Source organism: Staurois parvus, unplaced genomic scaffold, assembly GCF_062004578.1.
Source record: "Staurois parvus isolate SC_StPar_1 unplaced genomic scaffold, SC_StPar_1.0 ptg000047l, whole genome shotgun sequence".
Taxonomy (NCBI): domain Eukaryota; kingdom Metazoa; phylum Chordata; class Amphibia; order Anura; family Ranidae; genus Staurois; species Staurois parvus.
The window spans coordinates 2,902,709-2,926,829 of record NW_028317843.1 but is presented as its reverse complement, the minus strand read 5'-3'; the positions used below and the strand labels follow the sequence as shown (position 1 = coordinate 2,926,829).

Genomic DNA, 24,121 nt, shown 5'->3' with positions numbered 1-24,121 from the left:
TTCAATCATCTCAATTGGCAGGGATGACATTACTCCCTCACTTGCTCAGTGTACATTTTAAAGAAGACTGCAAGCAGGCAGGTACATTTGTTTTATTGCAGAAGAGACATTGCATGCTTCTTCTTCAATAAAGAACCTGCTTCATTGCATTTTTTTTTATTTAGACTTTAGTTCCACTTTAGGGTTACTGTATATGTTATTAAAAAAACAGCTATTACAGATTTCTACTGTGCATTATCTAAAACGTTATTTAAAAAGAAAAATAAGTAACATTGTATGTAGTCATTCAAATAAGAAAAAGAACTCTATTCTTACTGTACAAGCAAGAGTTAATAATGTAAATTCAGGAGCAGGAGCACATTCACATTAGATATGAAACCTCAACTTTTGGAACACAGCTCCTTGCTTACCACCACTGGAAAAAAACTTGTTGTTTACAGAGCTCCATAGTTCAAGTTGAGATTTACTCACAAGTGAATGAGCAAGAGCAGTAATAACAGAATCACAACTGTGTACTGGAATATCTCAGCAAGGAGGGCTTGAAGTGGCAAAATGGAATGTACTCATATTTTTGCACCTTGACAAAGGAACCCAGTGAGGCCTTGCAATGATAATGATTTGTAATATGCTAGAATAAAGAGCTAATCTTACTGAAGATGCAAGTGATGTGTTGGTGACTTGTTAAAACATTTTAGTCTAAGCAGTAAATCCGGGAATGAAAAGTAAAGAACTTGTACTGTTTCCAATCTTTAGGAATCCTGTAGTGCTCTGGTAATTCTTCGTCATGTGTTAAATGCTTATTTGTAAAAATAATAAAAATATTATGAAATAAAAAAAAAATTATTCAATGCTTTTAAAACCTAAACAGTGTCATTATAGTCCTCTTAAACCAACCAGTAATTAAAGACTTTGGAACCATAGTGCACTGTGGTGAATTGTGGGTGTAGCCAAATTGTGAAAGACCAGTCTCCTCAACAGAAAATTCTGCTGCTACAACAGTTAGCAGTCAGTATGTACTGACTGATTATAATTAAAAGGAGGTTGTGGCTACATCAACTGCAATTTAGCAAGCACTTGCTGTAAGCCCAGACAGAATCTTTAATTTTTCTTGTGAAGTTCTTTTGTTAAAACATCTGGCATGGAAAAGAACACATATGTACATGTGTGAGTATAATGGTATAAATGTATTTATGCATGTATTTATGTATGTTTGTGCATGTGTATGGGAGTGTGTCAGTGCTTGTAAAGCACTATATAAATGTTCTATTAATGGGTAAAAAAAATAACTGCTCCTATTTCTAAAAACTAGCATTTGTATAAGGTCCATGCAAGTTTAAAAATATTAAAAAACAAACTTTGTCTCCAAAACTTTCACATTGCATGGTTGAAGTGTGTGGAGTATTTTTTTTTTAGTTTTAGAAAAAATATCCATTATTACTGCATACTACTACTGAATATTTTTCAGCTCATAATTCCTCCTTTAGTCTCTAAAAGCTAAATTTTATGTATGTAAATATTTCCTGGCATAGCACAGAGGCTGTTTTATGCTCTGCACTCCATGATGCTGCAACCCAGCTGCATTGAGATAATAATCAGAAATACAACCAGTGCTTGCGTATATAAAGCAAAGCTTTTAAAGTTAATAAGAAGTGTAATTTTAGTTTTACTGACAAGGAAAGAAGAATCAATTCCCTGTGCAAAATAGGTGTGAATCTTAAGCCAAGGAGCTGAAGTTAAGAGAAGTTTTTTTTTTCCGGAAGCTATAATGTGCATGTAATTTGGAATATGGCATTCCTTCATTTAATGGAAAGTTAAAACTATACCAGGAAGTAAACTTTTCTTTAGTGGAGTTTTAAAGATGCAAACAAATAAACAGGTGATGACAATAACCATATACAGACTCATAAAGGGTTTTTTCATTTTCAGATATAAAATGGAGAAGGTAAAATGAAGACGTTATCCAGACAGGTTATCCTGAGGAAGGCCAAAAGCAACCAGAAAGCCCTCCTCTGAGGACATTTATCTTTTGGCCCACCTCACCATAACCTCTCTGGTTATACTTTTTTTTGCCCCCCCCCCAATCCCTACTTCAAAGATTTAGTTTGTTTCCATGAACAGTTCTGCTGAGGACTAAACAAGCCTGAAACATCTCTTATCTACCTTTTGGCTAAGATCAAGCATTGTATCTGTTCTTATCAGTGTCCAGCAGGGGTACTCCGTCGTCATTTTGGCCTTCTGGTAGGAATGACTGACTAAATGGTATCCTTGCTTGTATGAAGGGGGCTCTGCAGGCTAGTACTGGATGGAACAGAAACCAGGGCACCCACGGGATGTGAGGCACAGGAGTAATTCCCCTGGAAAGACTGGATGGGCCCAGTTCCTCCTGATTTGAATGGGTCTACCTTGTCTAGCCATGGGCCTGGGAATGGAGAGAATCCACTGCTCTGTGCCCCCTAGGACTTGGTCTCTACAAGGGTGCTCTAAGTAGCACATGGTTGTGGGAACTCCACTAGTGTGAACAGGGACAGGGTCAACTGCGCTGATGTTTTTTTCTGCACTCGGCCTCTTTGGGCTAATCTTTTTGGCCATGGCAATTTTTTAGCTACCAGACCTCAAGGCCTAACCTATGCACTAGCATGGGCACTTATTTAATTTATTTTTTTTTCTTCGTGTTTTGTCACCCTGCACTTTTTGTGCACTTCTGTGCACAAAACTTCTGTTTCTTTTTTCACTTGGAGGGTGTGGGTCCTTGGGCCTACCCTGGATTCTAGGGGGAGGATGTGTGATCATTAGTTTCCTTCACACAATACTCGTTGGTAGGCTTGGGCTGACCATGAGGAGAGGGGTCCTGCAGGCCTTTTGGCCTGGTGGACCATGGTTGAACCTTGTCCCTGTCAGGAACCTTATGCCCCAGGGGTCCATGGTAAGGTCCTACCCCTTTGGGGGGGGGGGGACAAAGGCATGCCCTTAAGTGCACTTTTCAGTGTGTGCTTCACATGCACTTTTTTGTTCACTTACAGGTTTTTGTTTTCATGTACCACCACAGATTACAAAAAATAATTAACCCTGAAACAGCTGTATGCATTTTTAGGTAAATTGATCAATATAATATTAGGTTGTATCTGTGCTATAAACGAATGTTTCTAGATACAGTGTTGGCCATGGGGTAAATAGAAAGTTTTTGCATGGTTCCACCCTCTATCCTCAAATCCAGCTGTTGTCTTTTGGTGGAAGCAAGACATGTTATGTAGATAACTGTTTAATCATGGCTGTGTTATGTTTCTGACAGCACACTGGAAACCCTACCAGTGACGGGCTGAAGCAGGACAGTAAGGGCAATCTTACTGCATCCCTCATTAATCAGCTGCTTTGGGGCTGAATGAACAGGTGCAGCATTTTATAAACAGCATTAGCAGATTAATAATCGGTTGCCATTTTACCTTGATATTATCAATGACAATGAGGGGCAAATTATAATGCTTGTCACCATGCTGTGGGGTTGATCTACAATAAGAGCATAGAACATTCACTTAGAAAAGTGAAATTTAGAAAAACTTCTTCTTTGCAGCAAATGGAAACAGTGAACATGTCAAAACTAACGACTGGAATTTATATCCTCACAAATAACATTGGTATTGTCTATATTTCAGACTTTTGAGATCTCCAGATTCATTATTCTTTTTTGTATGTATTTTTGCACTGTGATTGGTTTGCAGTGAATGTCAGATCCCGATCTCACACATACCAGAGGTTATTACACCTACAAAACACTTCACATTTGCCATCAGGGTGAGATCACACAGTAGTTATAAATACAAAGCTGCTGCTACTCGCCAATCACATGGTCTTCTTAAGAGAGGGTAGAGAAAAGATTCTGTGCTTAGCATGGTGGTTGTGCAGCTCTGCTTTATTGGTAAATATACTGTAAATCAGCAGCTTTGAGTATGAACAATAAATATTTTCAGGCTGAAGCTAATTGCAGCTGAATCTGTAGCATAAATAAAAAACACAATTTAATCCAATTATATATTTTTAGAATGGGCAAGGGATTGCTTCTTACTTCTAACTAACCTCTGTTTTGTCCCCAACAGGACAAGAACTGATAGTGGCATTAACAATTTCCTACTCTATTCAGAAAAAATTGCTTTAGAGACACTTTATTTTTTACATTACACTTTTTTCCTAGATTCCTATTTTTTTTAGATTATCATGCAACTGTATTAAAGAGGAACTGAACTGTGAAAACTGTGCCCATAAAAAAGACAGGCAGAAAGCAAAGGACTATAGACCATTATTGACTGTGGTTTCTCTGCAGCTGATCCTTCTCAATACTGACTTACCATGCCTTCTTCTGTATCTATTTGGAAGCAGCAATATTTGGCAGAGGCAGGCCTTTGCTTCCTCATGTCAGAGCCTCCAGTGAGGAGCACCACAATAGTGACATCACCTAATCACTCTCACTCTACAAATAAACACCTGTAAGGCTGTAGAAACAGAATGCCTAAACCATTCTCAAACTTTATACTGTAACATGAAAAACCCCTTGAAATAGCTTTCAAGTCTCAGGGAACCTCTGCTGATAATCACTATATCTACAGCTCAGGGTACATTAATTTGAACAATAAAATTCAAGCCACTGTTGCCTGAAAAACGCTCAGTTGTCAGACATTTTTTTACTGATCTAAATGCAGCTCATTGTTTTCAATATGCCTGTACACACTCATGCGAATGGTGTGATGTGTAAAAATAGAAATCTGCTGGTCAGTATTTTTGTGTGTATACTCACAAATACACCAAAATACAGTGTGTGCAAATGCCACGCTTCCTGCTGGTGTGTGCATACTCGCAAATACTCGCAAGTGATATACAGTACATCCATCCATTTTTTCTGGCAGGAATGTCTGATGCTCATGCATCAGTACAGTGTGTAAGAGGCCATAACAATAAATTAAAATGTGGTGTTCCTAAAGTATTTGATGCCAAGGGCCAAAATGATCCTTAGTAATAATAAAACAAAACAAATACTAGTAATAGAGGCCAGAAAAGAAATGCAGACAGTGAAAATTGTAGTAGTCTGTGAAAAAATACCCCTTCACTTTAATAGTCAGTGAAGTGCCATCTTTACTGGTGGTCAGTGAAGAGCTAATTTAGATTGGTGGTGAGTGGAGAAGGGCCAACTTAGATCGGTGGTCCATGGGTGAAGGACCACCTTACATTGATGGTCATAGGAAAGGGGGTTCTCTTACACTGATGGTCAATTGGAGAAGGACCCTATTACACTGGTGATCAGTGTAAAGTATGTTCTGTACCTAGTTGGCCATTGGGAAGAATTCCCCTCTTGGTGTCAGTGGTTACTTGAGATGATTTGTAGTGACTAAAACTGCTAATTTCTTCAGGAGGAATTCCTGATAAATGGTACATGATTTCAGGGCACTGCTTAGGCACACTAAACATTATTGGATGTTCTCTGTAGCATAGCTTGTCTTCAGTGTTTTAGTTCAGTTCCAATATAAATTTTGTTTTTATATCTGCTTGCAGCTCAGCTGTATTTAGCTTCACTGTGGCAATAATATTTTTACATGCATACTACAGAAGAAGAGAAAAGGGGGATTGCCATATCAGTATCCGGTTGTTCCCTGATTGACCAGTCATAGGCTGGGTTGGGTTGGTGGTCAAGCACTATTTCCTAACTGCTGTAGGGTTCAGGCTCTGATATAGAGTTTAATCATTTCTATTTTTTCCTGAAAGTTGGTTGGCATACAGCACATGCATACACTGCATGTAAATATTGCTTCTGTGTATAAGTCTTGCTTCTGTATTCATTCCAGAGTAAATAAACTCAGAATCATACATCCTGCTCAATAAAGTATATCTAAGCCTAAGAAGAAAATGTAATATATTTTATTTTTTACAAAAATGTAATTTATTTTGTACATTCTGTAAGTTCAGAAAATATGTGTTGATCTGTGTAAAATATAGTGTCTTTGTACCTTTCTGTGTAGTGAACTCAATTCAAGCAATGTTTTCGGCTTTCCCTGCTATCCTCTGTGAAATACACAACCCCTCCTTCAGAAGATCCAATTCTGTGTTCATTTCTTCTCCTACCCATTCATCTGACTGAGTTGGTAAGAACTCTTGTTTTATCCTTCATATAACTTTTTCATTTCTTAGCTGGAGATCCTGTCAGTAATAACACTTTCAGTTGCAGCCTTAAAATGCTAAGCTGCTGCTTTGCAATTAGCAGCACCATTGTCGCCCAACTGCGTGCGCTCCTTCAGTTGGCAGTTGGGCTGTCTACTAGGTGTATCAGAAAGGCATCTCAAAGGTGAATTAAAGGAGTTTGCACAGTAGGCTGACAACCCTGCTGTTGATGGGAAGTGCTGTTAATGGCAGCATCAGGAGGTAAGAAACTTTGTAATAGACTTACAAAAAAACTATTTGCTTAAAAACGTGAGTCGCCAAGACCTTTTGAATCTATGGGCATTTTGTCATGTTCCCCATGTCTCAGTTCTACACATCATACCTTTTAGCATTTGTAGTCTACACCAAAGTATCATCCAACTTTTTTGGGGAAAGATAAGGCTTTAAGGAAGAATTCTGGGTACACATGTTCTTTTCCCATGCAGCGGGGCTGTGCCCACACTGCATGGGTTTAATGCTCGTTTTTGGCTAGGGGTTCCCAAAGCTTAGATACTGTATACTTACCTAATCCACTGATCCTCCGAGCGCAAAACCAGTCCCTGCTGCTCCTGCTCCCCTGCACACTAGCGGTCTTCTGAATGGGCTGTTCCAGACACTATCACGCTCATAGACCAGCTCCTGACATGAGGACAGCAGGAACAGTCCACTTCTGAACATGGGGGAGCGCGGTTTTCAGGAGGCTAGGAGGATGGGGTAGGTAAAGCTTTTTCCTGAGTCCTTTAACAAAACGAGCAGTTAACCCATGCAGTGCAGGCACAGCTCCACTGCATGGGAAAATAAAAATTCTGACCGGAGTTCTGCTTTAATTGGGTAAAAAATTTGGATATATTGATTTTTATGTGCTTTTGATATTAATAAATAGTAAAAAATTAAAACAAAGTGTTTTCTATGATCAACAAATCTGCTGATTAAAATGATATCACATTAGTGTGACCTCATAGGTATAGCTTGTGATGCTGCTCCAAACAGGAATAAACCTCTCCCTAAGATCCTCATGGTTAACTGGGTGCTGCCAGTGTCTGTGTGCCAATCCAGAGAGCAGTCATGTACAGTATATGTGTGGGGATCACCACTCAACCCAACCAGCCCGTGCAATCCAAAAGTACGAAGCTGCCTCATTCTACAGGTCTCCGCTAAGACATGCCCAATGACGAATTCCACCTTGCCCATGGGGGGCTTAGTCATATGCCTAAGCCCTGGTGGTCAGAAAAAGAAAATTAAGGGGTGTGGCTTAGCAGAGACCCGCATCCTGAGGCTGCTTCTTTCTTTCGGATTGCATAAGCTGGTTGGGTTGAGTGGCGATCCCCACACAGATACATCACATTAATGTGACTTTTATGTAACGTAGAGTTGGTAAAGTTTAAAATGAACATAAGTATTTTTCTTTAATACATCTTTTTTCCTTTTTTGACACTATATTGAAACATTTGACAATGTCTCTTATGTGACTTAATAGTTAAGAAGACTGTGTACAGTGAGACATCATGACAAACATGTGCAAAATAGATTTAGGGTTCACACACACTTTGCTACATGTGTCACCATTAGAGGAATTTCCTTTTCTGTCTAAATCCCACAAAATAGACAGGAAGTGAGTAGAAATCTCTCAAAAAAGGGAAAGCAAGCATAAAAAAAATGAAGCTGGCAAAACGTTTGACTTTTGTATGTTCTATCAAATGCTAAAAAAAACTCCAGCTGGTTATAAGAGTCTGATATCAAGACAGAATCAGGTGCTTATTCTACTTTTGTCAGGGGGTATTGGCACTCTTACCATGACAAATTTCACCAAAGTATCAGTTTTGGCATGAGTGGTGCAGAATTTATACATGGCTACAGATCATGAATTCGTCTTCTCATTTCCTCTTCTCTGCTCCATCACAGATGCACTGAATTAAAGGAGACGTACAGCCAAAGCTCTTTTGGATCACAGGAGTGCAGGTTGTTCTACACTCCTGTGGCCCGCTCTCAGATGACAGCCTATTACTAGACTCATCACCTCTTGCTAATTCTGATCCCACATTCTGGCATAACCTCTAGGATACTGGGGCATGTGCAAAAATATAAATCTTACCTACCTCAACCTCATGCTTCTCCTTATTTCTAGGGATATTACACCTGCTTGCTCACTTTAACATTCCTTTTAATGCTAACACCCCAATTACCTCTCAGTTTCTCAATCTAACCTAAACATTTGACCTAAATCACTGGTTACACACTCCTCTGATGGCAACACCCTTGGCCTTGTATTCTGCCATTTCTGCACTCCTTGCAACCCCTCCAACACCCTTTTGCTATCTGTGATCTCAACCTCACCCATTTCGTGCTCACCTTCTCTTCCACCTCCATCCCTCCAACTAGCAAACAATTACCCAATGAATCATTTGCCAGTTCACACCTTCTCTTCTCTATTCTGCCACTGACTTGCTCTATGATAAAATCTCACTCTTGCCCTGCTCTAACCTGGCCACTTCTCTTTACAATGGCTCACTCTCTTTCTTCCAGGACACACTTGCTCTTCTCACAGAATTAATCCCTGACCACTAAAACCAGAGAAAATCACCAGAAGTCTCAAAAGATATAGGGGTCAATTCACTAAGAGTTAAATAAAACATGCGGTAAAATAACGCATGCAGTAAAGTTTTTGCAAATGTGCAATTCACTAAGAATTTTTTGGTAAATAAATCTTGCTGTAAAATATATGTATTGCGGTAATTACTGCATATTTTCATTCGGTAATTTATCACATGGCAGCTGGTTGTTAAAGAAGCCAGTCTAGCAGCATTTCCTTCCCCTGTGCCCCTGCCCTGCCTTTTGCTTCCAGATCAACAGCACAGCTACCCCCTCACTCATAACAAAGTTCTAGGTGTAATCCTAGACTCTTATCTCCTTTCATCCCCAAATAAAATCACTATTCAAATGTTGCCATTTTCACCTCCATAACACGTACAAAATATGCCCTTTTTTAACCACTGACACCTCCAAGCTACTGCAATAATTCATTAATTTGTTATCTCTCACCTCAACTATTTTGACTCCCTCCTCATTGGCCTACCTCTTCACAAGTCTATCATGAATACTGCTGCCAGACCCATTCACCTTACTAACTGTATCCACCACTCCTCTCAGCCAATCCCTCCACTTTCTCACCCAAGAAATAAAATTCTAAATATTTACAACAGAATACAAAGCCATCCATAGCTTTGCTCCCAGCTTCATCATCAACCTTATCTTTATATTACCCAGACTGTGCTATTTACTCCCAAGACCTCCTGATGTCCTGCTCCCTTGTCACCTTCTCCTTTTTTTCACATCCAGGACTTCTCCAGAGCCACTCCTATCCTCTGGAACTCCAAACTCCATTCCAATATGGCTATCTTCTACTCTGTCTGGCTTTAGTTGACCCCTGAAAACTCATCTTTACAGGGAGGCCTTTCCAAACTCTACCTAACAACTGAAACTGGTTCTACTAACTCTCTTGCCATGAATTGTATTGTAACTGAAATGTCTGCCTTTATTTTGTGAAGTTCTGATCAAACTGATTGAACTAAATAGAAATCTTGAATAATAGTAATAAAAATAATAATAATTATATAACAAAATAATTTTTTGGTAATAAACACCTAACTAGGTAAAATTGTGATTTTTTAAATCTAAAATACAGCATTAATTATGTATTACTTTTACTACACGCAGTTTTTTAATATTTTATCACTGTAAACACTTGAATTCCAGGCAAAATATTTTTTGTGTCTAGCAGGTGGTAAGGGTGCCAAAAGGTTAGATTTTTTTTGGCCTGTTGATCTGGAGGTTTCCCTAACTTCCTGTCCGAGTGGCCAGAGCTGGATTACCCACAAGGCAACCAAGATGGGAGCATAGGGCCTGATGGATGTCCAGGAGACCCATCTATAGCTTTAATTATCCTGCAGTAAACCTAGGAGAGAGTGGAATTGGTCAAAGCTGTTTACCCACCTGTCACTTTACAAGGGAGGATGTACTTGTAGACAGTTGATGTGTGATGGGGCATGCTTTACCCATAAAGACAATACAAATGATGCAGCTTCCTTGTGCTTATTGCAACCGTTGTCAATGTCAATTGAAAGGATGATGGGCTTAATGTTACTGCTCTGCCTAGAACCCCATTGTTCTTTAATATATCTCTACTAATGAACCAAAGTTTCTTCTAGGGTCTGTTGCTGTGACCACTCTTAGAGAATACATATATTACTATAGTATGGTAGGTGAGTGCTTGCAGTAAATTTTCTATCCTGAATGCAGCAGCGCTGTGGTTTTTTTTAGAAAGCAAACCAACCAGGAGCAGAAAACGGGCACTTGAGCTGTTTATGAACACTTAGGAGAATGTTTAAACCTTGGAGTAGTGAGTCAAAACTACTAATATATATATATATATATATATATATACAGTATATGGATCAGCCATAACATTATGTCCACCTATGTAATATTCAGTAGGTCCCCATTTTGCCGCCAAAACAGCCCTGACCTACTGACACGTGGACTTCACTAGATCCTCTGAAGCCCTGAAGATATACTGTGGTATCTAGTACCAAGTAGTCAGCAGCAGATCCGTTAAATCCTGTAAGTTTCGAGGTGGGGTCTCCATGGATTGGACTTTATCCAGCACATCCCACAGATGCTCAATTGGATTGAGATCTGGAGAATTTGAAAGCCAAGTCGACACCTGAAAGACACCTTCTTTCATTCCTCTATGGTCCAGTTCTGATGCTCACATGCCCACTGTGGGTACTTTTGGCTGTGGACACGGGTCAGTTTGGTCACTTTGACCTGTCTGTGGCTATGCAGCCCCATGTGTAACAGACTGTGATGCACTGTGTGTTTTGGCATCTTTTTTGTACAATAGTTTTTATTGATTTTAAGCATTACAGAAAGGGACGATAAAAGCAAATGTAACATTATCCAAAGGACTTTCAGAGTGAAACATTCGCCTAGCTGGGCTACCGATATACTCATAGTAACAGTCTAGACTTATCAATTGGTTTCCTACGATTTATACATTAAGATACTAAGAACATGAGTCAACCCATGCTTTCTAAGCTTTGTCAAATGTGGTGCAAGAGGCTAATCTGTAGGATAGAAGTTTTTCATACTGGTAATTAATCCTAACTAGAGCTATACCTTCAGAGGGAGCCCCTAGTAGGATAAGAATTACTACTATTCTATACATTGAGGAGAAATTTTCTATTCCAAGATGTAGCAGCGTCGGTGCTGGATCAGGCTGGGTTAGAATGCCTGAGATGTCAGCGATAATACAAAATTTCCTCCAAAAGTTTATAAGGTTTTTACAGGGCCAGAATGTGTGGTAAATGATACGCACCTGTCCACATGATCTCCAACATATGGGAGAATTTGATGTTGATTATTTTGATGATTGTGATGTGTGGTACCATCTTGCCACTATCTTCTGGGCAGTTCCCAGTAGCTGATGCAATGAGAGGTGGTATAGTTGTATCGAAATGCTGTAAACCATTGTTTAGGAGTAAAATAATGGTTAAGATCACTCTCCCATAATAGTATAGGAGGGGCTTTTGTGAATTGGTTTTCTGTGGTGAAGTATCTTATAAAAACTGATCCACCTTTGCGGGCATCTGGTATGGAGGTGTAGAACTCCCACACATGCTTGTTGATAAGGATGGTAGGGGAAGGAAACTTGGAAAGAAAACTCAGTATATGGGCGTGTGTGAAAAAGGATGACCTGGGGATGTCATATTCTGCTATAAGAGTTTCTGTGGATTTTGTAGTAGAACCTGTAAAAGTTTGTCCACGCATCTAAAGCCCCTGTCATCCTAACTTTTAACTGAAGTATAAGGAATGAGGACCTCTAGAGTTTTGACAGGAAATCTAATTTGACTATTATTGGGCTCTTGAAATGAGTACTGTACTGTAAAAGTGTTCACCAGGCTAGCAGAGAAGCCTGTGTAGTGGAAGGCAGATTTGACAGTGTGATTGGTTTCCAAACATCCGCCGTCAAAAGGAAGTATATGTTAGGGGTCTGAGTGCAGGTGGCTTCTATTTCCATCCAGTTGGGGTTGAAAACCAATGTTTGAGATTAGCCAACTGAGTGGTCATATACAGTAGTAGTCTTTGATGTCAGGTAGGCTGGCTCCTCCTACTGTTCTACGTTTTGTGAGATGGGGGTGGGAGCAGTGTGCTTTTTTACCTTGCCAGAGGAACTGTTTGAGAGTCCTATTTAATTTGGCTATGTGGGAAGCATTGAGTGGTATTGGTAGTAGTTTTGGAATCTTTCAATTGAAACCAGCATTAACTTTTTTCAACACTTTGTGCTATAGTAGCTTCTCTATTGGATCAGGATACATGGGCCAACCTTTGCTCCCACATGCATCAATGAGCCTTGGCCTCCCATGACCCTGTTCACTAGTTTTTCTTCCTTGGACTCCTAATCATGGCAGGAACATCCCGCAAGAGCTGCAGTTTTGGAGTTGCTCTAGTCGTCTAGACACTCAAATCCTTATGCCCATTTAGCCCATTTTTTCTGCTTTTACCTCATCAACTTCAGGGACAACAGGTTAACTTGCTGTCTAATATATCCCTCCCACCTTTATGTGCCGTTGTCGCCAGATATTCAACGTTAGTCACTTTATCTGGTCATAAAGTTATGGCTGAATTAATGGTGTAAAATGTAATATATACTGTATATATATATATATATATATATATATATATATATATATATATTTATATCTTATACTTCCCCAGAACAAAGGGATTGATTTACTAAAACTGGAGGGGGAAGAATCAGCTTCTAAGTTTTAAAGGATAGGTTCACCTTTTGGACAAATATAATAAATGCACATTTTTTTGCAGGTAAAAAAATGTGCATTTACTATTTTTGTCCAAAGGAGCCTTTCAAGCATTGAACCAGTGATCATTAGATCTCTGATGCCATGCAGGTCTCCTGTGGAATATCTGTCAGAATATCTGCTTGGCGTATGTGATGTATAATCAAGCAGATATTCTGACAGGAAGCTTGAATGAAAACTACAAGCTGACAGCCACTAAGGCTTGGCTGGACACATAGGCACTCTTTCACAGAACTCTGTTTACAAATCTGACAAATAGTACGGGGAAACTTCTCTCCATACTATCTGTCAGAGGGAGAGGGGGCGGTGGGCGCAGCTGCGGCTATGGGAACATGATAAATGTTCCACCCTATAAACGGGTGGAACATGTAACATGTTCCCAAAGGTGAACTTATCCTTTAAAGTCAAAGCTTAATTGAACAAGCTGAATTTAGAAGCTAACTGGCAACCATGCAGAGCTGCACCAGATTCTTCACTCTCCAGTTTTAGTAAATCAACTCCACAATTTGGACGGAGTTCCACTATAACTTGAGAACAGAAATTTTCTAAGTTATTAATAGAATGTAGAGAATTAAGAGAGGAAAATGTAGCTGAGTCAGTCTGCTAATTGGTAATATTGTGCATTTAAATGTATTTTTTCTCTAGAGAATGCTTTAATGTATTACCACAGAGACTGCTAATTAAAATTTAAGACATAAAAGTGTATTCCTGTTTAAATTACACATATTATGTGATGCCTTGAACTAAATGTATTTGTTTAATAACCAACTGACTTACTGAAAAATGGATAGCACTTAAGAGAAATAGAAATAAAGGCTTTCAATTTAAGGCAGAAGTGAAGGTTAAACCTTTTTTTTAATATTTTGGATAGAGTAAGAATAAGGGAGGGTTATAACCCATTTTTGGTATTGGTGTCCCATCAGGGAGATTTTTCTTTACATCCTAGCCCATAGTTAAAACAGGTGAGAAGAAATCCATCCAAAGTGAAGGAATCTCTGGTTGTCACCGGGGTCACCAGGACTAGTGTCCCCATTGGTGGATTCCCCCTTTATTCCTGCTCTGGTGCCAACCCTAAATTTGGGGTTTTCTTTCACATGCACTCTCAGTGATAATGGTAAACAGGAAAAATAGAGAGGGTGAATCTCCCTGATAGATGTTCAAATTCAATCTCATCACTCTGTCCCAGATAAAAAAAAACTTTTACCTACAGTATAGTTATTCTTTAAGTCCAGTTCCAGCCAAACCATTCTAATGTAGTTTTTGGATAGAATGGAAGGACCCTTGGTAGGTTTTATTGCTGCCTGTGTCCCTGTTAAATAGATTTTTTTCTCACTTTATGTCAAAACAAGTGCAATCAGGGTCACAGACAAAAGTTAACAGATTGATAAGGCGATCAATAGAATTTCTGGTAGTGTTTTACCTCTGGCCATGCCTTCTTGTACCTGTCATAGTTGCTCCCTCCATTTCCTTTATGTGGTCATCAGAACAGGAAGTGATGACAAATCTCAGTGTCATCAAACAAAATTAAAGCCTAAGGTTAGTTAACTTTAAAAAAAATCAGCAGAAGGGATAAAATCTACATGTAATGTGAAGCCAGCCTTGTGCTGATACTGGCTGTCATACTATAAATTTGAAGATCTCTGCCCCCTCCCATATCCCGCAGTGATCTATGAATGGAGGATGGAAGGGTGATGAAAGGTCTGTCTCATCCATTCATAGATCACGTTTCTTTTATGAAAGCTATACCACAGCTTATATGAATGGAGAAAAGGGGCAGAAAACGTGGGCACATTCAGCACTCTTGAGGAATACCTGTCACAAACCCAAGTATTAATCCTCACCACACCAGAAGATTTTGGCTGCGAGGTACGAGAGGGGGGAGTAGAGATTTTCACTATGACAGCTGACACCAGCACAAGGGGTACTTTACATTAAATATAAGTGACGTTCATTCTGACATATATTTTGAATCACCTAAACTTAGGCTTAAAAAAAAAAAACTTTATAAACATATATATATTTTGACCTGAGTTAGGCTTTAATTTATAGAAAAAAGAAAATAGGTAATATATAGTAACCCATAACAACCGATCAATAAATATCTTCCCTTCACTGACCTCAAGACAACTGATGGATTGCAAAGGATAATTGCCTGTTTGAATACTTTTATTAAAGTCATAAAAACACCTAGCATCTTGAAATGTTTGGGGTCTCAGGAAACAAGATCTCTAAATCTGAATTAACAGACTTGTTTTTCTTCTTGGAATTTAAAGTGGAATTTTGGGCTAAATCAAAAATTATATTTATGATGCAATCTGTCAATAGCATTAAAACAGAAATTTTAGATTTTCTAAGTTTCCCTTTAACATAGTGGGCTGTGCCTTCCCAATTTTAGCTGTGCCCCTCCTAGGTCTCTGAGAATGCATCCATTAATCCATGAGCCAGTCTGATGCAGACAGTGGATGTAAGGAGGCACTTTGATGGTAACAATCCATGTAACGGGGAATTTTGATTCAGACACCTGATGTTATGGAACACTCCGATGGGGGATGGGGACACTTGATGTAAGGGGACACTCTGATGGAGACACCTGATGTAAGCAGAATTTTTGATGGGGACACCTGATGGATGGGGGCACTCTGATGGGGACATCTGTTGTACGGGGGACTGTGATGGTGACACCTGATGTAAGGGGGCACTCTGATGGGGACACCTGATGTAAGAGACATGCTGATGTAAGAGACATTCTGATGGGGACATCTGATGTAAGGGGGCTCTAATGAGGACATATGATGTAAGGGGGAACGCTGATGAGAACAACTGATGTAAGGGGGCACTCTGATGGGGACACCTGATGTAAGGGGGCACTCTGATGGGGACACCTGATGTAAGAGTGCAATCTGATGTGGACACCTAATGTAAGGGGGCACTCTGGTGGGGACATCTGATGTAAGGGGGACTCTGATGGGAACCTGATGTAAAGTGGGACTCTGATGGGGACCTGGAAGACAGGAGGGGTCTGATAGCTGATTGGGACCTGGATGTAAGGTGGGATCAGATGGGGACCTAGATATAAAGGGGCTTCTAATATGGACTATGATGTGTGGGGGACTCTGATGGGGGCTGTGATGTTAGGGGGCACTCTGATGGGAACCTGATGTAAAGGGGGACTCTGATGAGGACTCCTGATATAAAGAGGGGGGGTTCTAATTGGGCATCTGATATAAGGGGACATAGGTTATTTTTAATTACCCTAATCTAAAACAGCCTAATACACACTAGTGTTTCCACAGTTGTGACACTGTGAAGACTGTCAGTGACTCATACAGTGTTGACATTCTGCCCCTGACTCTTTTTGCTGCACCCCAGATCAGATAGGCTAGATCTGGGCCTGCTTGTTGATATTTGCCAGTAGATCTGTTATTTTTTCTTGTTCTTTAACAGTTCTCACCCTTCCTGTTTAAAATGCAGCAGGGGTGAAGCTACATAGCTATTATAGGAGAGAAAAAGAACCACTAGCGTTAGAGGAGATATTGCATAACTGATCCGCCACGACCACTTTTTGATCCTACAAGTCTACTTAATCCCATCCCATGCCGCTGTTTATACTCTTTGCTGTAACTGGAACTTACACAGGGCTAAGGCCTCTCTTCTCACTCTTGTTACAGCACTTAGCAACTGGCAACTCAGGCTTCTAACACTACATCATTTAAAGTGGTTCTAATGGCTGACATTTTTTTTTACCTTCATGAATTCTATGCCTGAAGGTAAAAAACTCACAGTGTGCAGCTCCACCCTCAACCCCCTCCTTATACTCACCTGAGCCCAATCCAGGTCCAGCAATGTGCACAAGAGTCCTCCTCATTGGCTAAGACACAGCAATGGGAGCCATTGGGTCCTGCTGCTGTCAATCACAGCCTGTAAGGAGGGATTTGGGGGCGGGGCTGAAATGAGTGACTCCAGTAGAGAACAGAATTGCAGTGTAGTGAGATTGGTTTGATCCGATGTGTTTACAAGCCAGTAATGGCTTTTTTACTTGACACAAAAACCAGAAGTGACAAAATGTTCATCACTTCCAGTTTCTGATGCCATACAGTAGGAGGAATTACATCTGTACCTCTCACTGTGTCTCAGGAAATGGATTCCGCTGGTTGCAGCCTCGCCAGGCAGAGCCTGGTAAAGACAGCAGTTGCGGGAGGAGGGGACCCCCTTCCATGACCATAAAGTAATCCAGCGGCTCTTTAGCAACTTAGATTAGTTTTATTTTCAGCCAAATGACTGTAATTTTAAAATCTCATGGGACTTATCTGAAGACAACTGCCATGTGTTGAAAACATTTTCTTTTCTTTCTCCCTTAACTTAGTGAATGGAGTCTCACGTGTGATGTCATATGTTAAAATAACTGTCAGTTCAATATTCAGAATCTTATATTCATTCATTTAATCACAGCTTGTTCTATTCCCTGGTGGATTGTCTTAGTGACTTCCAAGTATACAGACACCCACTAACAAATCCTAAACATCTTTTTCAATATGTTTGCCTTCATGTCTCACTATATGCAGTTTTCTCAAGCACAATATGGGGAATCTATTAACATTGGTATAGATGGAACCTGGAGCAGTTGTGCAAGACAACCAATCAGCTTCTTTCTTTCATTTTGTAAGCTTAACTGAACAAGCTAAAGACAGAAGCTGATTGGTTGCCATACACAGCTGGTCCAGATTATGTCTTCTCCAGTTTTTATAAATCCCCCCCATTGTTTTTTGTGAACGTGTTGCAACATTTCTGGAGATACAGCCAGTTACAGCACTGCCAACAGTCAGTTCATCAGCCATATAATACAGAAGTAAACCTTTCTATCCTTTACAGCCAAGTAGGCTGACATCTTAGCCTCTTTTGATCCACAATTGTTATGGTGCTGCACATGAGATGTTGCGACAACAGCCATTTGATAGTATGGCAGTTCCTTTAAGAGAGTAAGAAGCTGTGACAGTTATCATCCATTGCATGCCTTCCAAGTAATTGTTTTGGGAAAAAAAAGTTAAATGGATGGGTTTAGTTCCAATTTAAAGTGAAAATAAACTCTTACATAAGCCAAATGAAATGGCTAGCCCTACATGATACTCAGTGATTAAAATAAATCATCCCACATCAGCTCTACCTGTTTATCTGCAGCCCTCTCCCCCCCACAGCTTTCCATAGTACACAGATCAGATGGTCACACACTTCACAGCAGAGAACCAAGAGCTGAGTGTAATCTGAGACCTGAGTGGTTGGAAAGTACACGCTCCCCTCTACACATTCTCATAGGGAAACATGACCATCTGAGGCTGTCAAACACCTGCTGTGTTCTAGCGAAGGAGGAAACAGGCCGCCTCCATGGATTGCCTAGGGAGAACTGTCAGAAGTGACTCATGCAGATTGCAGATAAATGAGAGCCAGGATTAAGACTAGATGCTATGAATTGACGCAAGTGCAGTTTATATGAGGCTTTGCACATTTTTCCTTTCCTTTCAACCACTTTAAGGACTTTGCATGGCAAACTGACAATAAGACTGCTAATTGTATGTAGAGCATTGCCAGTCTTCACAAGCACTTTTTCTGGCAGGATCTTAAGGTAAAAAACTTTGCAATAGGTTGTGAAAAATGATTTGCTTAGAAAACTGTATGCAGTGAAACATGTTGCCAAACAGATTTGGAGTTCACTTACTCTTTAATAAAATCAACAGTCCTATATTAAAAAAAGGAACAATGTGGAGAGAAAATGTGGTCACATTGTTTACTGACTATAATAATAAAATGTTGGTGGAAACAGCAATTGTGGGTCATAAAAAAGTTATCCCTACATTCACAGATGATAATAATGTGCACTCAAAAGAGGATAGATAGGAATTCTATCTAAAACAGAAGAAAAGGGAAATGAAATTACAATAAAAAAGTAACAACTATACAGTATGGTATTAATTATGAAATTGTCTAAAAAAACTCATTTAATGGGGAGTGACATTTAAACTTTTGAACAGCTTACATCATTATTTAAAATGTTATTATATGCATACATTTATGTCTTATTGTTTGTAATGAAAGGTGACCTTTACCTTAGATGCAGAATGTCATTCCAATTAAGTATGTAGTAGATACATTTGTTTTATTCCTATCATGAGGCAAGGAGAGGGGTTGTGTCTAAAGAGTAGCACTAGGCAAAGCACAAGGTAGAGTCCAGACCTAACCCCCTGGCCTACAGCTGTCCTACATTCCTCTGCAGTGTAGGGGCACAATGCAATAATCCAAAATCTGTGATCACAACATTAGAGGTAAGCAAATCAATCAAAGTTTTAATCTGATCATAATAATTGGAACTAAGATCTCTCATCACTATGCAATCTGCAGAATTAAAAATATTCAGCTTCCAAAGTTTTACCACAATGAAAAGGATGATGAATCAAGTTGAAATTATGAAAATTATGTGCTGTCAGTTGAGAACATAATTTTATACTAGTCAAGTCATTCTTATTTCTGCCAGATTTTTTTCCTGCTTTGTCCCTTTAGCCAATCTTCTGTTGAGGACATTTGTAGGGGAAGCAGTTCATTTTCTTAGGTAGCTGTAGTATTAGGCACAGGTTCTGTTCCTGGTAACATGTCCATCAAAGATCATAATGTGCCTAAACAGATCTCCAAAGATTGAATAAGGCAAACATTTTGGCCAGTAATATTTTATATGGGTTTCTAAAGGAAAGGTTGGAAAGTATAGAACTGTTTTTTTGTGGCAAGCCTTCCTTATCCCCCTGATATGGTCCGCCCATCTTGACCTACACTTCATTATCAACTGTGCCCCGTTGTACAGTGCAAGCAACAATAGTACACATAACTACATTAATTTTCCATTCTGAAATAATAAACAGCTCCTGTGCAATTAAATTAGGCTGTGTACACCTGAAAATTACTAAGGGAATGGAATTTGGGACCTAGCTAAACCAAATAATTTTAGAAAAGCAGTGGCAGCATGGCATGTGAGGCCTATATGCAGTAAGATAGAATACTATGTATGGCAAGTATCCAAAGTATCACTTTGGGACTTACAGAAGGAGGTTAAATGTTTTCTATAAATATATCTGTTTAGTTTGTTCTCACACCTTTTACCTAGTTTTGTTATGTCAGAAATAAATGTACTTTGAATATCAATCCCATGTTACTCGAAAACACTGCATTGTCAAGATTAGTTCTGGCTCTAGCCATCTTCTCATTATTACTTAAAAATAATACTTACAGTACGTAAAAAGTATTATTTTAATAAACAAAGGGCCCCTTAGTAGACATATGAACAGCAGAAAATTTGATTTGTTTCATTTTAGATGCATTTGTTAGGTTGATCATTTTGTTTATTTTTTTTCCCTGTGCTGGTTTTGTTCGTTTTTGGGATTCATTTCTTTTCTATGTGATTTGTTTCGTTTATTCGTTATGGAATCCAAAAGTTTTCTAATCCACCTGGTATAACTTCGGATGGATCTGTATTCATTGTAAATAGCTGTGGTTGTTAAAATGTGGACTGCTGCGGAGTCCTTAACCATCATGCCTCATCTGCTGTCAACAGGATTCCCGCTGACAGCAAAATGTAAAAAACAAAGTGACAGTTAAAAAATAAATAAACAAAGTGGGGTTCCCCCCCAAATCCATACCAGGCCCTTTGGGGCTGGTATGGGTTTTAAATGGAACCCCTTGCTGCAGTTTAAAAAAATTGGCATCCCCCCCAAAAAAAAGAAAATCTATACCAGACCCTTATCCAAGCATGCAGCCCAGCAGGCCAGGAAAGGGGGATAAGAGCGAGCGCCACCCCCCTCCTGAACCATATCAGGCCACATGCTCTCAACAGTACCTTGCAGGGGATTTTTTTTTTACATGCAGTTTAATGTCATACTGTGCTAGTAGGCATCGCATACTAGCACATTATGAAGGACTTATCTTAAATTGAAGCCCTCCAGTGGCATGCTGTCACAGCTGCAGAAGCTTCCATCTTCACCCAGTCTTCCTTCTGGGTTTGCGAGCTCCAGCCATTTGACTGGCTGAGCCACGATGACGTCACTCCCGCGCATTTGCCAGCTCTCAGAAAGCGTGAATATCTCCTAAATGTTGCATACAGGGGCGGACTGACAACTCATGGGGCCCCCGGGCAATAAGGGATCATGGGGCCCCTGTGTCCTTGCCCAAACTCAAAAAAGCCTATGAAAAAGGTACCAGGGGCATCTCATGGGGCCCCCTACTGACCCCGGGCCCTCAGGCAGTGCCCGAGTTTCCAAATGGTCAGTCCACCCCTGGTTGCATATTTAGGAGATATTCATTTTACCTACAGGTAAGCTTTATTGTAAGCTTACCTGTAGACAAAAGTTAAAATAAAGAGTATACTACCACTTTAATACCTGCTAAATTAAACCGTAATGCTGGTGTGGACCTGAATAAATTACCTGTTGAATGTCTGCCGAGTTTTAACATCCTCAGAGATCTCATGAGTCTCAAGACTTGCACTATTCTCCCAACGTTTTCAAAGTCGGTACTCTCACCAAAGCAAGCTTCCATCAAGAGAGTAATATAAAAGGGCAAGACGGCAATGATGTCTATGAGGTTGACAACACTCCTCATGAACCGGCACTTGTCCCTCACACAGAGGAACCTAAGGACTAGCTCCACTGTAAACCACGCAATACAGATGTATTCCAAAACATTCAATAGTGGGGGGTCTATAGCGTTGACCTCTGAGGAGATCAGGACCATGTTAGCTATGGAGACAACCACAAAAGTCATGGAGACCGTTACAAAGGTCTTGGCAGCCACAGAAGAGCCTGGCTTCTCCAGAACGTCCCAGAGCTTCTGTCTGAACTCCTCAAAGACAACTCCAGTGAAGTCGTCATCCTCAACCTCTATCTCCTCTTCTTCCTTCTTAATGTCCAAGGACTCACTCTTCATCTTCCTCCTGAAGTACTTGTCCCGGCAGCAGTGGTCTATGCTCAGCTCATCAATGCCCCAGTACTCGATCTCCTGGAGGAAGGAGACGGCACACAGCTGGTCCATCACATGGAGGCGCCCGGTCTTGTAGTAGTTCATGATGTACTCAAACATCTGAGAGCTGCGGTCAAAGAAATACTCATTGTCCAGCAAGTTGGCGTCATCGCACAGCTCATAGACCTCGTCCACTCCAGAGGTGGCCAACCTGCCCAGGCGGGTGTGCGGGTGGCAGGACAAGGTCTGCTGAGACAAGACAAATCGGCTTCCCCCGACATTGATGATCAGATGGTCCCGAGGAGCGGCCGAGTAATCACTGCAAAAAACGCTGGAGTCCAAAGACAGGGCAGAGTCGGAATCACCGGCTTCACAGGCGTTAAAGGGCTTCCCTAGATGCATGTTACCGCTGCCCGAGCGCAGAGGTATCCTGAGGCTCCCTTCATCCTCCGACTGAGATGGGACGTCTGAGCAGAGCAGAGTCGGTAACATGAGTGCGGTGTGTGTGTCTGCTCTGTCCTAGTCAGCCGACAAGCTGCCTCTGCTGCTGCCGCTACTGCTGCTGCTGAGCTCTAAAGTCGTGACTACCTGGGAAATAAATGCCTCCTCCTGTGCTGCCTCATAAAGAGATAACCGGCCCCTATTGTCTTGGCTGAGTCCTCCCTTGGGGGATGAAAAGTTGTCCAGGTCAGGAGGGAGAGGGAATTGCATGCCGCTCTGTTGGCTCGCATTAATATGGCATTAGGCTCCTGAGAGCTTTCAGCACCTTCATCTGGGGGGGCGCATTGTTCTCCACAGGGGTGTCAGCATGGACAGAGCACTGCACCCCAGAGAGGCTTCAGCGTGGCCAGAGCACTGCACCCCAGAGAGGCTTCAGCGTGGACAGAGCACTGCACCCCAGAGAGGCTTCAGCGTGGACAGAGCACTGCACCCCAGAGAGGCTTCAGCGTGGACAGAGCACTGCACCCCAGAAAGGCTTCAGCGTGGACAGAGCACTGCACCCCAGAGAGGCTTCAGCGTGGACAGAGCACTGCACCCCAGAGAGGCTTCAGGATGGACAGAGCACTGCACCCCAGAGAGGCTTCAGCATGGACAGAGCACTGCACCCCAGAGAGGCTTCAGCATGGACAGAGCACTGCACCCCAGAGAGGCTTCAGCATGGACAGAGCACTGCACCACAGAGAGGCTTCAGCATGGACAATGCATTGTGTTCCTGATTGATCTCAGCACCTTAAAATTGGACAGCGCACTGTGCTCCAGAGAGGTCTCGGCACCTTCAGCATGGACAGCGCACTGTGCTCCAGAGGGGTCTCGGCACCTTCAGCATGGTCAGCGCACTGTGCTCCTGATTGATTTCAGTACCTTAAAATTGGTCAGCGCGCTGTGCTCCAGAGAGGTCTCTGCACCTTCAGCATGGTCAGCGCACTGTGCTCCAGAGGGGTCTCTGCACCTTCAGCATGGTCAGCGCACTGTGCTCCAGAGATGTCTCGGCACCTTCAGCATGGACAGCGCACTGTGCTCCAGAGAGGTCTCTGCACCTTCAGCATGGACAGAGCACTGTGCTCTAGAGAGGTCTCTGCACCTTCAGCATGGACAGAGCACTGTGCTCCAGAGAGGTCTCTGCACCTTCAGCATGGTCAGCGCACTGTGCTCCAGAGGGGTCTCGGCACCTTCAGCATTGACAGCGCATTGTGCGCCAGAGAGCTTTCGGCACCTTCACAGTGGACAGCGCATTGTGCTGTAGGGAGATGGCAGCACTTTCAGCATGCACAGCACACTGCTCTAGAGTGATTGCAGCACCTTTACCGTGGTCAGCGCACCGTAGGGGGATTGCAGCACTTTCAGCATGAACAGCGCACCGTGCTCTGGGGAGATTTCAGCACCTCCAGCATGAACAGCGCACCGTGCTCCTCATAGGCTTCAGCACCTACACAGTGGACAGCGCACTGAGCGGCTGATTGCTTTCAGCACCTCTAGTACACTCCAGCGCACAGTGCACAGGAGCGGAACGGGCCCATCCTCACACGATTCAGGTCCCAAGACTAAAATAAACTCCTGTTCCTAACCAATTA

General features: G+C 41.3%; 1 protein-coding gene across 1 annotated transcript in view; it reads right to left on the bottom strand.

Moving 5' to 3' along the window:
- KCNV1 (potassium voltage-gated channel modifier subfamily V member 1) overlaps positions 1-23,068 on the bottom strand; it is a 34,542-nt gene extending 11,474 nt beyond the window's left edge. Inside the window, exon 1 of the mRNA XM_089664345.1 lies at positions 21,518-23,068. Coding sequence (XP_089520471.1) covers positions 21,518-22,541 — 1,024 coding nt within the window. The 5' untranslated portion in view covers positions 22,542-23,068. The remainder of the gene's footprint in view (positions 1-21,517) is intronic.
- Between the last annotated feature and the right edge of the window lie 1,053 nt (positions 23,069-24,121).